The sequence below is a fragment of the Rhinolophus sinicus genome, chromosome 15 (genome assembly GCF_057876585.1).
Source record: "Rhinolophus sinicus isolate RSI-liver-muscle chromosome 15, RSI-T2T, whole genome shotgun sequence".
Lineage (NCBI taxonomy): Eukaryota > Metazoa > Chordata > Mammalia > Chiroptera > Rhinolophidae > Rhinolophus > Rhinolophus sinicus.
The window spans coordinates 30682189-30696256 of record NC_142515.1 but is presented as its reverse complement, the minus strand read 5'-3'; the positions used below and the strand labels follow the sequence as shown (position 1 = coordinate 30696256).

General features: G+C 40.0%; 1 protein-coding gene across 2 annotated transcripts in view; it reads right to left on the bottom strand.

Moving 5' to 3' along the window:
- The window catches only part of HTR7 (5-hydroxytryptamine receptor 7), an 80815-nt gene extending 70916 nt beyond the window's left edge, over window positions 1-9899 (bottom strand). The window contains exon 1 of one of the 2 annotated variants that reach the window (XM_088791959.1): window positions 8730-9899. In XM_088791959.1, coding sequence (XP_088648085.1) covers window positions 8730-9274 — 545 coding nt within the window. In that variant the 5' untranslated portion in view covers window positions 9275-9899. The remainder of the gene's footprint in view (window positions 1-8729) is intronic. The other variant, XM_019739117.3, reaches the window with a different exon arrangement.
- Window positions 9900-14068: the final 4169 nt, after the last annotated feature.

Below are 14068 nucleotides of genomic sequence, written 5' to 3'. Positions count from 1 at the left end.
CTGGGCAGCCATACGCCCAGGTAAAAACAGGAATTCCCATAACTAAGGAGGAAAGGGAGAATGGGGGCTGGGATGGGAAACCAGCAGCATTTGCCCCAAGAGGTGAAGACTGATGGACTTGGGCTTTTCCTATGCTATTCCCTCACTTGGAATGCCTCCCTGCTCCCTATCTATAATTTCACTCACAGAGTGACTCACGGCCTCCATGCTCTTGGCATCTGCTACTCCCCTTGCGTGGAAACTCTCGTAGCTTTTTATCACCTAATTCTACATTACTTTTAAGACCTAAGTCAGGATTTATCTCCTATATTGTAGCCCATGTCTAAACTTTTACTATTTTCCTTAAATATACATACATACTCATAAATACATAGCACTGGTTCCACCCATACAAACTGTGTGTCCTTGGACAAGTCACTTCCCTGCTCCTGTTCCTCCTACATTAAGTAGGGAATAATATTGCCCACCTCACAATGTTGTAGGGAGGATCAAAAAAGATTTCTATACCGGCAAAGTGGTCTGTGAACAATAAAGCACTAAACAGCTTTTAGCTGCCAGTTTTTCTACCCTGAGGTGTTACTTCCTGTTAATGAACATAAGAAGAAGCAGAAGTAGCTTGTGGGAAGTGTTACCTCATGAGAGGACACAGCAGGCCTGTTTTGTCCCCCTCACTCTCACCTTCCCATCTCAAATCTAGAAGAGGATTCTATCAACTCTTAAAGTGTATCTACGAGCTGAAAATTAATTGTAGAGATGAATAAGGATGACTTCCTTCAAAGAGAAAGGCGATCGGAGAATCCAGAATGCACCCTGCACTGCTGATGGCAGCAGAACTAAAGCCAAAAGCAGAATTCAGATCATCGAAGCAAATGAGTCATAGTACCTGGCCAGGAAGCAAGGCTTCAGCCACACACCAGTCAGAACTAAACATTACAGCTCTCGCAAATAAGCCAGATGAGTTCCTGTAACCATAAAGAACCTAAAGATGACCCTGTCTACACACATGAAGCTAAAAACTAACGGCTGCTGATAGCATTAAAACAGCAACTGCATCTGCTCAGACTAATCATACATCTAATGTACATCCAAATACACCTCACAAGATGTCCCTTTTATTATAAAACACTATGTAGGAAAGTGCCTAAAATATGCATGGATACTTCAATAGTCATTTAAAAAGTGAACACTGGTGCAACTACCACTACAGACAGTCATGACAGAAAACATTACAGCACCTCAGAAGCACACCTCTCTGATCACAACCCCCTCCTTCCCACCTAGAAGAAATCATCATTCTCGTTTTCGTGATATGTATTTCCTTTTCTTTACAATATTTTCACTTATGTATGTCTCTAAACAGTGTTATTTGTGTATTTCAATTTTTCTTTATGAATAGAATCACATTATACATATTCTTTTGTACTCTGCTTCATCCTGCTCAGCATTATGTTTGTGACCCGAAGTATTTATGAGTGAAATGACATGACCTCTGCAATTTGACTTAAAACATTGCGAAGATGGAGGAGTTGCAAAGTATATGTTGACTATATTGGCCATAAATTAATCACTGTTGATGCTAGGTTACAGATACGCTAGCTCTTTGTACTATATTCTTGACTTTTAAATATTGTTCAAAATTTTTATAATAAAAAATTGTTTAAATTACTTTGTCAGATTCATTTTAGCTACAGTTTGTTCATTTTAATTGCTTTATAGCAACAGTTCTCTAAGTCAGGTCTTCAAACCAGGAGCATCAGAATCATCTGGAGGCTTGTTTGAAATGCAGATTATTGGGCTCCACCCCAGATTCTCTAAATTAGAAACTCCTGGGGTGGGGCCTAATAAAGTGTGTTGTAATAAACTCTCCAGAGAGTTGTGATGCATGCTCAAGTTTGATAAGCACTACTGAACAGTGTTCTAGTGTGTGAATGCACAATATATTTATCCATCCTGCTCCCGATACACATATGTATTATCTCAAGTTTGGGGATTTCAAGTTTCTGGATATTATAAATAGTCTTGTATAAGACTTTTGGTGACAAGAGTCTCTCTTATATACCTAGTGGTAAAATAATAGAATCATAAGGTGTATGCATCTTCAACATTACATGATAATGCAAGCTATTTTCAAAGGGGTTCACCAATTCACAATTCCACAAATAATGTGCGAAAGCTCCCTTGGCTCTACATCCTTGACAATACTTGGTATTTTTAAGACATTTTAATTGTTGCCATTCTAGAGGGTTAATTAAACACTTTTAAGCTTTCCAACTTGTGATCAAAAAACATGTATTAGGGAATAGAACTAACATGAAATTATAGTTTTGTAAATATATTAGTTGGTGGGTTTGCATGGAATTGGCCTGATGCAGGAAAGAATTTGGCATGATGGAGAAATTAAAAAGGTCAACATGACGATACTACAGAAAGCAAGAAGGAATATGGTACAAAACGTTGTTGGGGAGTAAGGCAGGAACAGATCAGGGAACACGTAGGTGTGCTAAAGAGTGAATTTTATTCCAATGAAGTGAAAAGCCAAAGAAGTGTTTTAAGCAGAAAATTTACACTATCCCATTTCTATATTTGTACGTATCTAAAATAGTTAAGGCACACATCCACTCCTAGCTATGATGGGGTTGCCTGATGCTTCAGACCAACGCTTCTGATGAAAACAACTAGAAAAGCTGGATAAAGCACAAATACACACACACACACACACACACACACACACACACCCCTGCTGAAAGGCATCACAGAGTTGTTGAGACAACCAGGAGTTGAGGGGACAAAATCCTGGAGAAGAGAAAACCACAGAAAAGTGACCCAAAATTCTGTAGCCACTCTTTCCCTTGGGACACTTTTCAAAACGAGCTGAAGGGTAAGGCACTGAGGATCCAGGTAAAGTGCCTCAGCAAAGTTTCTTAAGAGGCAAAAATACCAGAAGAAATTTTGGTGTCCTCTTGAGGATAGAAAGACAAAACTTAGACACCTGAGTGGCCAAAATCCCAGTAAGAAGGAAGGAGCAGAAAACTAAGGCCAACACTTGGCTGGTATCCCCATCAAAACATTTGCTGAATACTGATACAGAAGCTGTACAGGGCAGGACGCTAAGAAGCCAAAAAGAAAGTTCCCACAAAGCTTTCAGTGGGAGTTCTGACAGTATCACAGTGCTGAGGAGAGAAAAATTAGAGTTCTGAACTAACCAATGGGAGAAGTCATCCAGAACACCCAAGTTCTTAGCTGAAATCCCAAGACCGCTACACCGTGGAATGAGGCATCAGCCAGAGGCATCAGACAGACAGAGCTCATCAAAACTAAAACATAGTATACAATCAGCTCAGTCCCTAATCGGATTACAATAATCAGTACCCCAATATGCCTGCCTACCAGCTATTTTCTCTGGATGAAAATAACATTATCTACAATATTTATAATTTTTCATACAAGATGCTGAGTACACAATCAAAATTTACTAGGCATACCAAGACACAGAACCAAAACCGAGAGGTAAGGGGAAGAGCTCACACACAAAGAAACTACAATTGATTCAGATACTGGAGTTGTAGAAAAAAACTTAATTATGATTAATATACCCAAAAATATAATAACAAGGTAGAGAAATTAGGTAAAAAAAAAACACAGAGGATTTCACCAGAGAATTAGAATCAATAAAAAGGATCGAATGCAAAACAACAACAAAAAGAATCAAATGAAATTTCTAGGACTGAAATTAAGAACTCATTAGATAAGGATGAACAACAGACATAGCAGAAGAGATGATTAATAAATTGGATGGCAGGTCAAAATTTTTCAAAACTGAAGCACAGGGAAAAACGCAAAATGGAAAATAAAGAAAAGAGTGTAAGAAATGTGCTAGAGTAAAAAGGTCTAAATTTGAAGACAGAAGAATAAAGAATGGAACAATAAAAGTATAAAGAGATAACAGACTGATCAGAGATATCAATACACAAATACAAAAATTACTAAGAACTCTAGCAGGATTTATAACAACAACAACAAAAATAATAATAATCAATAATGCCAGACCTAGAGACATCATAGAAAAGCGGACAAAAACTAAAGACAAAGAGAAAATTCTAAAAGCAGCCAGAGGAAAAAAAGACACATTATCTTCAAAGGAGTGATAATAATGTTGGTTAATGGCTGATTTTTCAATAGAAGTGATGGAAGCCTGAAGACAGCAGAATAATGTTTTAAAGTGCTGAAAAACCATCAAATATAGAAATCCATACTCAGAGAAAATATCATTCAAAAATGATGGTAAAATTAAGATATTTCTGGGCAAGTGAAAACTAAGATTTGTCACCAGCACTCACTTTTGAAAAATGTAATGAAAGTCTAAGAGAGCAGAAGAAAATGATCCTGGATGAAAGCATGGTAATGTAGGGAAACATAAAGAGCAATGGAAAAGGTAAACATATGCATAAGAAAGAATACTGATTGTTTAAAATAATAAAAATAACATCTAATAGGTTTTTAAAACGTGGATTTAAATGCATGACAACGGTAACACAAATGGTATGAGGAGGCAAATAGGATTAAAATGCAATAGCTACCTTATTATCCAGCATTTTATTTACCCCAAAGAAATGAAAACATGTCCACCAAATAACTTGCATATAAATAAATGTTTATAGAATCACTATTAGTAATATCCTGAAACTGGAAACAATTCAAATGTCCATCAACAGGTGAACTGATAAATAATTTAAATGGAATACTAAGGAAAAGAAAATAAATAAATAAAATACTGACAGGGTAAAAACTATGAATGTTTCACACAGACATTACATTGAGCAAAAGCAGTCAGATTTCAGAGTACATAATATACTATTCCATTTATATGAGGTTCTGACCAAGCAGGACTAATTTATGATGCTGAAAGTCAGGACAATGGTTATCTTTGGGAGTATTAGAAACTGAGAAGGCGTAGGAGAGGACCTCTGGGAGGTTGGTAATGTTCAATTTCTTGATCTACGTAGTTGCAGATTACACCAATGTGTTTGTTCACTTGTGAACACAGGTATAGTACAGTATACTTTTCTATACGTATTTCCCCCTCCCCCAAAAAAGTGTAAAAATATATTTCAGACATACAGAAAGTTATACAAAAAATAACAAGACTATCAACCACTAAAATTAAAAACAACATATTACCATTACCAATATAGTTGACATGTATGCTACTTGTAGATTACACCTCCACCCACCCTACCAGAAATAACCTCTCGCGGGAATTTGGTGTTCACCATTCCTCTGCCTCATACTTTTACTGCTTATACTGGGGGTGCCAAAAACATGTATACACATGACTTGTATTCATCATCTGCTATCGGTATATATTGAGTAATTACAATTTTAATACAATTTTTTCCTTTCTTAAAATGTGTATACATTTTTTTGGCACCCTCTGTATAAGTTCACCTAATTAACATATATAACTGTTTTGCATGTTTTTAAACTGTATATGAAAGGTAATTTGATTTCTATTTTTAAAAGATCATCCTAAAAGGGGCACGAGAGAAATTTCTGGGATGGCAAAATATTCTATATCTTGATGGGAGTTGTGGTTACATGGGTATATACATTTGTCAAAACTCACCAAATTGTATATTTAATATCTGTGCATTTCATGATTGGTAAATGTTATCTCATTAAAACAAAAAAAATAAAAAACAACTCTTTCTAGCTTATCCATAGGCAATAAAAGAGGGGTGGACAGAAGTGAAATCAGGAAGGCCAGTTAAAACATTGCAGTGGATTTAGTGAGTATCAACCTCATCTATTTGGAGTAAGGAAGTAAAGAGAGGTTGTGGGCATGGGTTTGAGCAGCTTAACTGTGAAGTGGAACAGTGCCTGGAGAGAGAATGAGTTCTTAAAAATAGAAGATCAAGCTTGACCCAGCTGAGAGGAAACAACGAAGACAAAGAAGAAATGAGGGATCAAGGGAGGAAGGAACAAAGTTCTCAAGAAGGTGAAAGGGGGTGGGAGGTGTAGTGCAGGTGGTCTGGTCTTTGCCGGGACACAATGTTCTCTTGCTTTTTAACTAGAAGGAAATCAAAAGGGTACAGATGCAGGAAAGACTGTTTGGTGGTGGAAAGATAAGGGAGTTCTCATCCAATGGCTGCTACTTTTTCAAAGATCATGAGTCATAACCTGAAAAGGGTGGGTATGGGAGTGTGGAAACCTGTGAAGAAAAATGGCATCAACTGTATTGGAAAAGGTGGGAAAAGCACCTTGGTATGGTGGGAGTGGTTAAGAAAAATCAAAGGTTCCATTAACCAAAGTTTAAATGCCCAACAGAAATCCAAACTCTCACAATATAGTATGAACTCAAAAGCAGGATTATTATTCATCTTTGATTATGCTGCACAAAGCACAGCATAACCTGTATTAGGTACTCAAAAGGGAATGAATAAACATGAACGAAGATTAGTTTTTTCCATATTTTCTTAGCACATTTTCTTAGCACATAATAGCTAAGAAAATATGGAATAAAATGGTCATATTCTACAATGGAAGTGAAGAAAAATCTTTTCAAAAATAATTCACCTTAGATGTCAAATGCATTTTCCTTTTCCCATTTTTCAGTTCTGTGCGTTCTTGGAAGAAAAGCAATCTGTGCTTCCAATGTTATCAAGTCTTCACTTTATCTAAAAAAATGAGATGTTCATCTTCTACAATAATGTTTAAGCAGAATTCATCAAGGGGACAATTCTTACAGGAAATGAGACAGAATCGATATCCCTATATTCCCACAATTTCTGACACATAAGGATATAGTTGATGAAGAAATTAGAAGCTCTTGCCAGGGAGAATTAACCTCTTCTCTGTCTGTATTCAAGATATTACTGCTGCTGCTGCTAAGTCATACATGCACACTAAGTGAAGAAAGCCTTTAGCTCATGGACAGGAATCTCAAGGTGGTCCCAGCCACACCTGAATGTGCCCAAAAGAACAGAAGTACTGGATGTCTTAGGAGACACGTTAGCACACTGTGTTGTTTATTTATCATTTATCAATCATAAAATGAAAAGAAAAAGATTATAAATGTATTACTTGCAGCATAAATGATTTGTTTTACTACACTAAGCTACATTTAAAAAAGACTCCATTCATACAAGAAGCACCGTTTGGGTTGGCTGAGCCGTCAGATTTTTGCACTTATAATTCATGTTTATATTTATTATGTATAATGAGTGCATTCTCCTAGTTCCTGTTGCCACAGCCAGACTGTAAATGCATGTTTCTGTCATTCTTAACTACAGTAATTCAAAACTTCAGCTGTGAAGTTTGGAACTAATATTCTCATATATGCAGTTCATGTTCTACTATTAAAAACAATACCTTGTTTGCTGTCAGAAGCTCCAAACATAATACACATAAAAAAGGACCAACTTTTAAAAAATACTCGGTCTTTAACTAAATGCAGCTAAAATGTATTTTTTCCTTGAAAATATCCGCTTTCCTTTATTCATTCCCTTTATTCAGTAATTATAAATCCTGGTCAAGGAGCAAAATAGCAGAAGATGTTAAATATCAACAAACCACAAGTAGCAGTGTTTACAGGGAGGAAATGGAGGAAAATCTCAGTTTCGTGCTAGACCATCCTTTGAGGCACTGTCATTTTAAGTGTGGAGGCATCAATTATTTCTCCTATGCTGAAAGGTCTATATATTTAAAGCTTCTGTGGGTCCACAAAGAAAATAAGCAACCGTTTCTCTGAATCATTAAACACAACAGGATACCAGTCCTGGGCTGGTTTTAAAATACCAGCAGAATTCTGAGCGTGAATGTTAAGGTTTAATATTTGTTTCAAGAGAAGCAGAGTTGTTCTGTGGCCAATAGGCATTGGGACCATACTTCAAGTTGTCATTGCACAATATTTCTAGGGCCAAAGACCAGCTCCATTGCAGAATCCTGTAATCCTGGAATCTGAAGAAACCCTGGTGACTTCCTAGTCCAATCTGATACTCAAGACAAATTTTTTCCCCAGCATCCCTAACAGATGGTCAGCCTCTATTTTCAATTACTCCAGTGGCAGAGTTCTCAAGAGAAGATTCCCAAGGGATGAATATGATGAAAGGCTAGAACCAACCCTTCACACAGGGAGTAAAGGCTCCAGTCAGTAAGACTGCAGGATGCAAACAGCGTTGCCAAACACTAAAATCAGACTTCCAAAACAATGAGATTCAGAATCTGCAATCATAGGGTTGCAACATTAAGACATGTAGACCCCCCACATCTGGGACCATCCTAGGTCTTTTCATTGTTCTAGGGAGTAGCTCTTACAATAAGGGATGCAAAGTGGTTTTCCTCCACTGATTTCTTCAAGTAATAATTGACTCTTTCGGCTCACAGCAAGGGTTTGTCAAGCTCAGAGAGGATCAAATTCCTTCCTCCTGAAAATCAAGACAAGGGACCCCCTGGTGGACCTGCTAATGCTTGAAATAATCTTAACTTTGGTCTTAAAATCCTCACTACAGTAAACCAGAATATTTCGGGCTCTTCTTTTAGAAGTGTATATAGGCTTTACTGTAACTGAAGTTGGTTGGTGTAGGGTTGATGTGTGGGGGCTGTTTAAGTGCAGCCCTTCATCCCGCGGAGAAGTCTGGTTTATCCTCCCAGGAAAGGCGAGCGCGCAGGGCTGAGCTACCAGAAAGCACATGCCCAGCCGGACCCCGGGAAGGGGCGGCCGGCACCCTTACCTGTCGATGCTGATCACGCACAGGGTCATGATCGAGGCAGTGCAGCACATGACGTCCATGGCGATGAAGACGTTGCAGAAGAACTGGCCAAAGATCCACTTGCCCCCGATGAGGTCGGTGACGCTGACGAAGGGCATGACCGCCACGGCCACCGAGAGGTCGGCCAATGCCAGGGACACGATCAGGTAGTTGGAAGGCTGGCGGAGCTTCTTAACGAAGCACACCGAGATCACTACCAGGCAGTTGCCGGCGATCGTCAGCAGCGTGATGAGCGTCAGGATGGAGCCGATCACAACTTTCTCGACTCTGCCGTAGTTGATCTGCTCCCCGCAGCCGGAAGCATTGTCCGGGGGTACGTCCCAGGTGGGCACGGGGCTGGCGGTCACCTCTGGGACCCCGCGCAGCAGGTGCGGAGCCCAGGAGCCCGCGACCCGGCCGGCGCCGTCGGGGCTCAGGTCCGGCAGCCCACGCCCCACCTCTGGCAGGAGGAAAGAGCGCAGGTGTCCGTAGAGGTCCGGGCGGCCGCTGCTGTTAACGTCCATCATCGTGCCGCTGTGCGCTGCTGCCCATGGAGCCGGCGCCCCAGCCACACGTTCCGGCTGCCGGCCCAGGGGCTTCACCTCGCTGGTTCCGCTCTGCGCGGTCCAGCCATGGGGCTCACGCCGGCCGCTGGGGGGCGCCCGGCTCGGCCTCTCGACCCCGCACGTCTCGGGTCCCCAGCCGCTGCGGACACGCGGGAGTACAGCCGCGCGGGGACTCCCTTCAGGAGTCGCCTCGGGCACCCGACGGACGCCGGGGTCGCGCGGGTTCGCGTGCCGGCGGACGGGGCTCTGCTGGCCGCACGGCAGCCTGCAGCCCGCAACCCGCAGCCGCCGTGCGGCTCGGCCGAGAGCGCCCGGGAGGCAACGGCTGAAGTTGCGGAGTGCGCCCCGCCCCTCGCGCCCGCCGCCGCCGCCGCCGCCGGCGCTCCCCTGCGGCAGCCGCGTCGCGTCCCCGCCGCCACCGCCGCCTGCCCGCTGCCGGCGCCCCTCGGGCTCCCGGGATGGGCTTCCCCCGCTCGTCAGAGGCCGCCACCTCCCCACAGGGCGGGGGGCTGCGCTCCACGCGCTTCCGTGGACGCCGAGCCGGCTCGCTCGCAGATTTTGCCTTGCATCGGGAGGTTCAGACCCTCTCCGACAGAGCCAAACCTCCTCTCAGTAGTAAACGACCATTCGGTGGGGGAGGACTAGGGCTGGTTGACGTTGGGACTCATTGCTAAATGAAGAACCTGGAGAGGAATTCTTTCCCCCTTAATTAAAATAGCCTTTTCGAGCACTACACCAAGCAACAAATAGATACTTCCGTTTCCTATTTTGACCACTTATGGGAAAAAGCGAAGAGGAAAGGGAAAAGCATTCGAATGGGGTAGAGGGGAGAGCTCAGAAGAAGAAGAAAACCAGGGAGAGTAAGGGATGCCATCAGGTCCTGGCACCAAGGAGAAGCGGGAGGGGGGGGACTTAAGGGGCAAGGGCCTGGAGGGGGCTTAAATCCATTCTGATTAACCCTCCAGGCGTCTAGAAACAAGCCTGAAAATAGACCCTGTGTACTCTTATATTCAGACTTCAAACCCTAGCATTGAAATGAGGGTTAATTTTCCCATGGCATTCTGGAAATCTTGCACAGAAGGGAAGAAATGACCAGTTCTAATGTTGTGCAGAAGAATCCTGGAGGTGTATGTTGATTTAACGCCTATTACCTAAAATCCTCTTGTTATTCAAACCTTGTCAGAAGGGCTGATTTGTAGTATTTGTGAGACTTCCTTCATTTTGCAAGCCTTTCTGTAGTCTAAGGCTAAAAATCAAATCTGTTTTCTATTTAGGCCCTAGCAGATTATAAAGAAAAAGAAAAAGAACAGAAACCTCTTCAAGGTGGGAATAGCCCAATTTTTCCAGGTAAGAAAACGTTTCTATTGCCAACAACTGGGAAGTAATACCAATAGGTTTGAAAGTCAGGTTTTTCTCATTACTACTGTATTTTCCCGAAAATAAGACCAGGTCTTATATTAATTTTTGCTCCAAAAGACGCATCAGGGGGATGTCTTTCAGGGGATGTCTTATTTTTTCATGTACAACAATCTACATTTATTCAAATACAGTCGTGTCATCTTCTGGAACATCATCATAACGTACTAAATGTGTCCGTCTGGCTGACAATCTTAACGGGCTTATTTTCAGGGTAGGTCTTATTTTCGAGGAAACACGGTATGTCCATATTCTTCCCTCTACACATTAAAAAAAAACAAAACATTTTTTTGAGTAGGAAAAAAAATCCCTAGATGGTGGACCACTGTTCATTATGAAAATGTCAGAGGCTCTCTTCGGCCTGGGATAAATAGATCAATACATTGAGTCAGAGGAAGAGTAGAAGATAATATTTAGGCCACAAAGCAATACTGTTTAATAGTGAAGAAGATGGATGAGGAAATTTCTTCAACCTTACTTACATTAGTTTTAACATAATTTCAGACGAAAAACTAGTTTATAGTTGGAAGGCATTTAAGAAACGGTCTGTTGACCCTTCAATACAGAGAAGGAAATAGAAACAGGGAGAAGTTGAATGCCTTGTCCAAGATCATGACCGCATTGAAATGTCTCCATTTTTGGTTTTGCTGTTTAGAATACTCTCAAAACCTCTTAAAAATTCCTTAAGGTAGTAAATTTCACAAGCTAATTCTGACTTTTCTTATTTTTTTTCCTGGAGTACTCTATCTAATCAGGTCAGCTTACATTCTGTCGTGGTTCTTTTAAATAACATTCCACATTATTTAATCATATAAAGAATTTGAGAAGTAATAGTTTTACTTTTATTTGAATCTGCAGTTAATACAATTTGCACCTACACTCTTACCAGCCTTTACCCAACCAACTTATATTTCATAGCAGCTTCTAATTGCAGGTCATATAAACTCACCAAATAAACAGTAAAATGCTACTTTCAAACTTACTTCCTCTTCCATTTCAATAGAGCATCAGATCCAAACTCCTTGTTTTATAGAGCAGGCACCTCTATTGTATTATCCCTGGTGATGGCTGAGTGTATTTCCTAAGAGTTCTAGGTTTTTAATTTATAAGCTGTCACAATGCATAAACATAGTTATTGAAAAATCTCAGCTTCTGCAGCATTATCTTGCTTATGTTGAGTTTACATTTCATCTATCATTGTATTATTCCAAACTCCTGGCGGAACAATCTGGAATTCTTTCAGTTTCCTTCTAACCTTGACAAATAATCATAAAAATGCTAAAATCTTGTGTGTACTTTTCCATAATTTTCTCAGAAAGAAAAGCTAAAGATACAGTTTCATAAAATATTTATAAAATACCTAAACAGTCATCTAAATTTGTTATTTGTTTTGCCCTTGTTTTCCTGGTGTTTTAAAATCCATATCAAGGTGTTTCTTCCTTCAACTCCCTCCTCCACCACCTGCCCACTCTTTGGCACTTATGCTGCAGGTAATAAGAGAAGTGTTGGCATCTAAGTCGAGTTGTCTTTAGTTTTTAATATCTTTTATTTATTTTATTTAAAAAATAACTGCTGCATTAAAAAGTACCAAACCTTGTCCAGTCTCTCATTGCTTGTAACACCATTCTCATTAAATTGTCAATGAGCGCACCTGAGACTACGGCTTTGTGATATAATCTCCCAGTTGGCAATCTCCCACTCTCAAAACTGCTCTGGGGCAGTACAAAAGAGTAGCCAAGTCCTACAACAGGAATTATGCCTTTGTATAAGCCTTTTTTCCCTCTAGATACTCATCTAGCTCATCTAAATTCATGTACTTAATCATATCTATGCAGAACCACACATACCCATCCATAGGACGGAAGCTTTATTTTCCCATAACCAGCATACTTGGACAATCTAGATTTATTTAAGAAACACAAGTAAAATAAAGGCTTCTATGCCATAGGATTCATTAGCAACTTACTAGTCAGTTAAGCATATTAACGTCATGCTGACTGGGGTTCCAGTAATTTCCAACGCCAATACAGCTGATTTCATAAAGGGCCATTCTTTCACTTCTCCAAAGCTTTTCAGCTGCTCACTTTTATATCCCATTGACACACTCAACTAAACTAATTGTCTGGGTGTCCCTTGAACCTGGACTTAGTTGATAAAAGAGTAGAAAACCAGAATGCTTAGACAGGTGTAGTGCTAAGATCATTGTATATAAATATGCAGACACTACCCTGTGGCTGCCAGTAGAGCTATAAAGCAGTAGCACAGAGACAGAACACACAACTTAGTGACAAGAACTGAAATCTGTTGACAGAAACACTGGGGAGGCCCAACTAGGATAAAAGCAGTTAGTGTAGGAAAAAGGAATGTCTCTTCTGTGACAATCCCCCCCTCACCATAGCTAATCTCAGCCTTTCTAGGTTCCTAAAGCATTGTTTTTTTAATCTTTATACAGCATTCACTGTAAATGTAAAGCATTAGGCTTTACATTTACATGACTGTCTTCTCCATTAGATTATGAACTCCCCAAAGGCAGGGATATTTTCTTGTTCCTGCCACATATTAGGTGTTTAATAAACATTTGTCGAAACAATTTATTGTAGAAGAATGCCTGTAACCAAGAGTCATTCATGATTTAAAATAATTAATCAGCTTAAAAGTGAATTGTGAGCTTTGTTTTAATATAGATGTATGTGTCCTTTAATTATGCTACTTTCATTTACATTATCCCTTAACACTGACTACAAAAATGTACTTTTTTTCCCTTTGGCTCCTACCATTTAGAAAAATTTAATTCTCTTTGCGAAATAAATGTAACCTTTAAAAATGTCATTTAAAAAAGATGAATAGAAAATTAGATAACAGATCCAAGAATACTTGTTTACTTTTTTATTTTTCCTACTAACCATTTTGAAATATAAGTGGTGCATGCACACCCCCTAGTGGGAAATCTATTCCTCTACAAAGAGAACTTCCGTGGAAAGTTTAATAAATGAATATCATTCAGCAGTTCAGAATTTCTTCAGTATCCACTGCCTCCACAACAGCTATTTGGAACGTGAACTGTATGAGGGGGCATGGTTAATTACCATGGCTATTATTTGTATAGTTTTTACATTTAGAGTTCTAGGTGGTCAATAGTATAATAAATTGGCTAAAATTTGGTGTGTTGGCAAAATCTTGTCACATTGTGCTTATGTTGCATAAGTTTGATGTTAACACTGACCCCTGCAGGAGTCAGTGTTAGTTATGGTTACCAATTCTGACAAGTCTACTTTAAAATTCTCGAAATTCTCCATACACAAAAATTAGCCACTTCCTAATGGTGTGTCTATTTTGTGC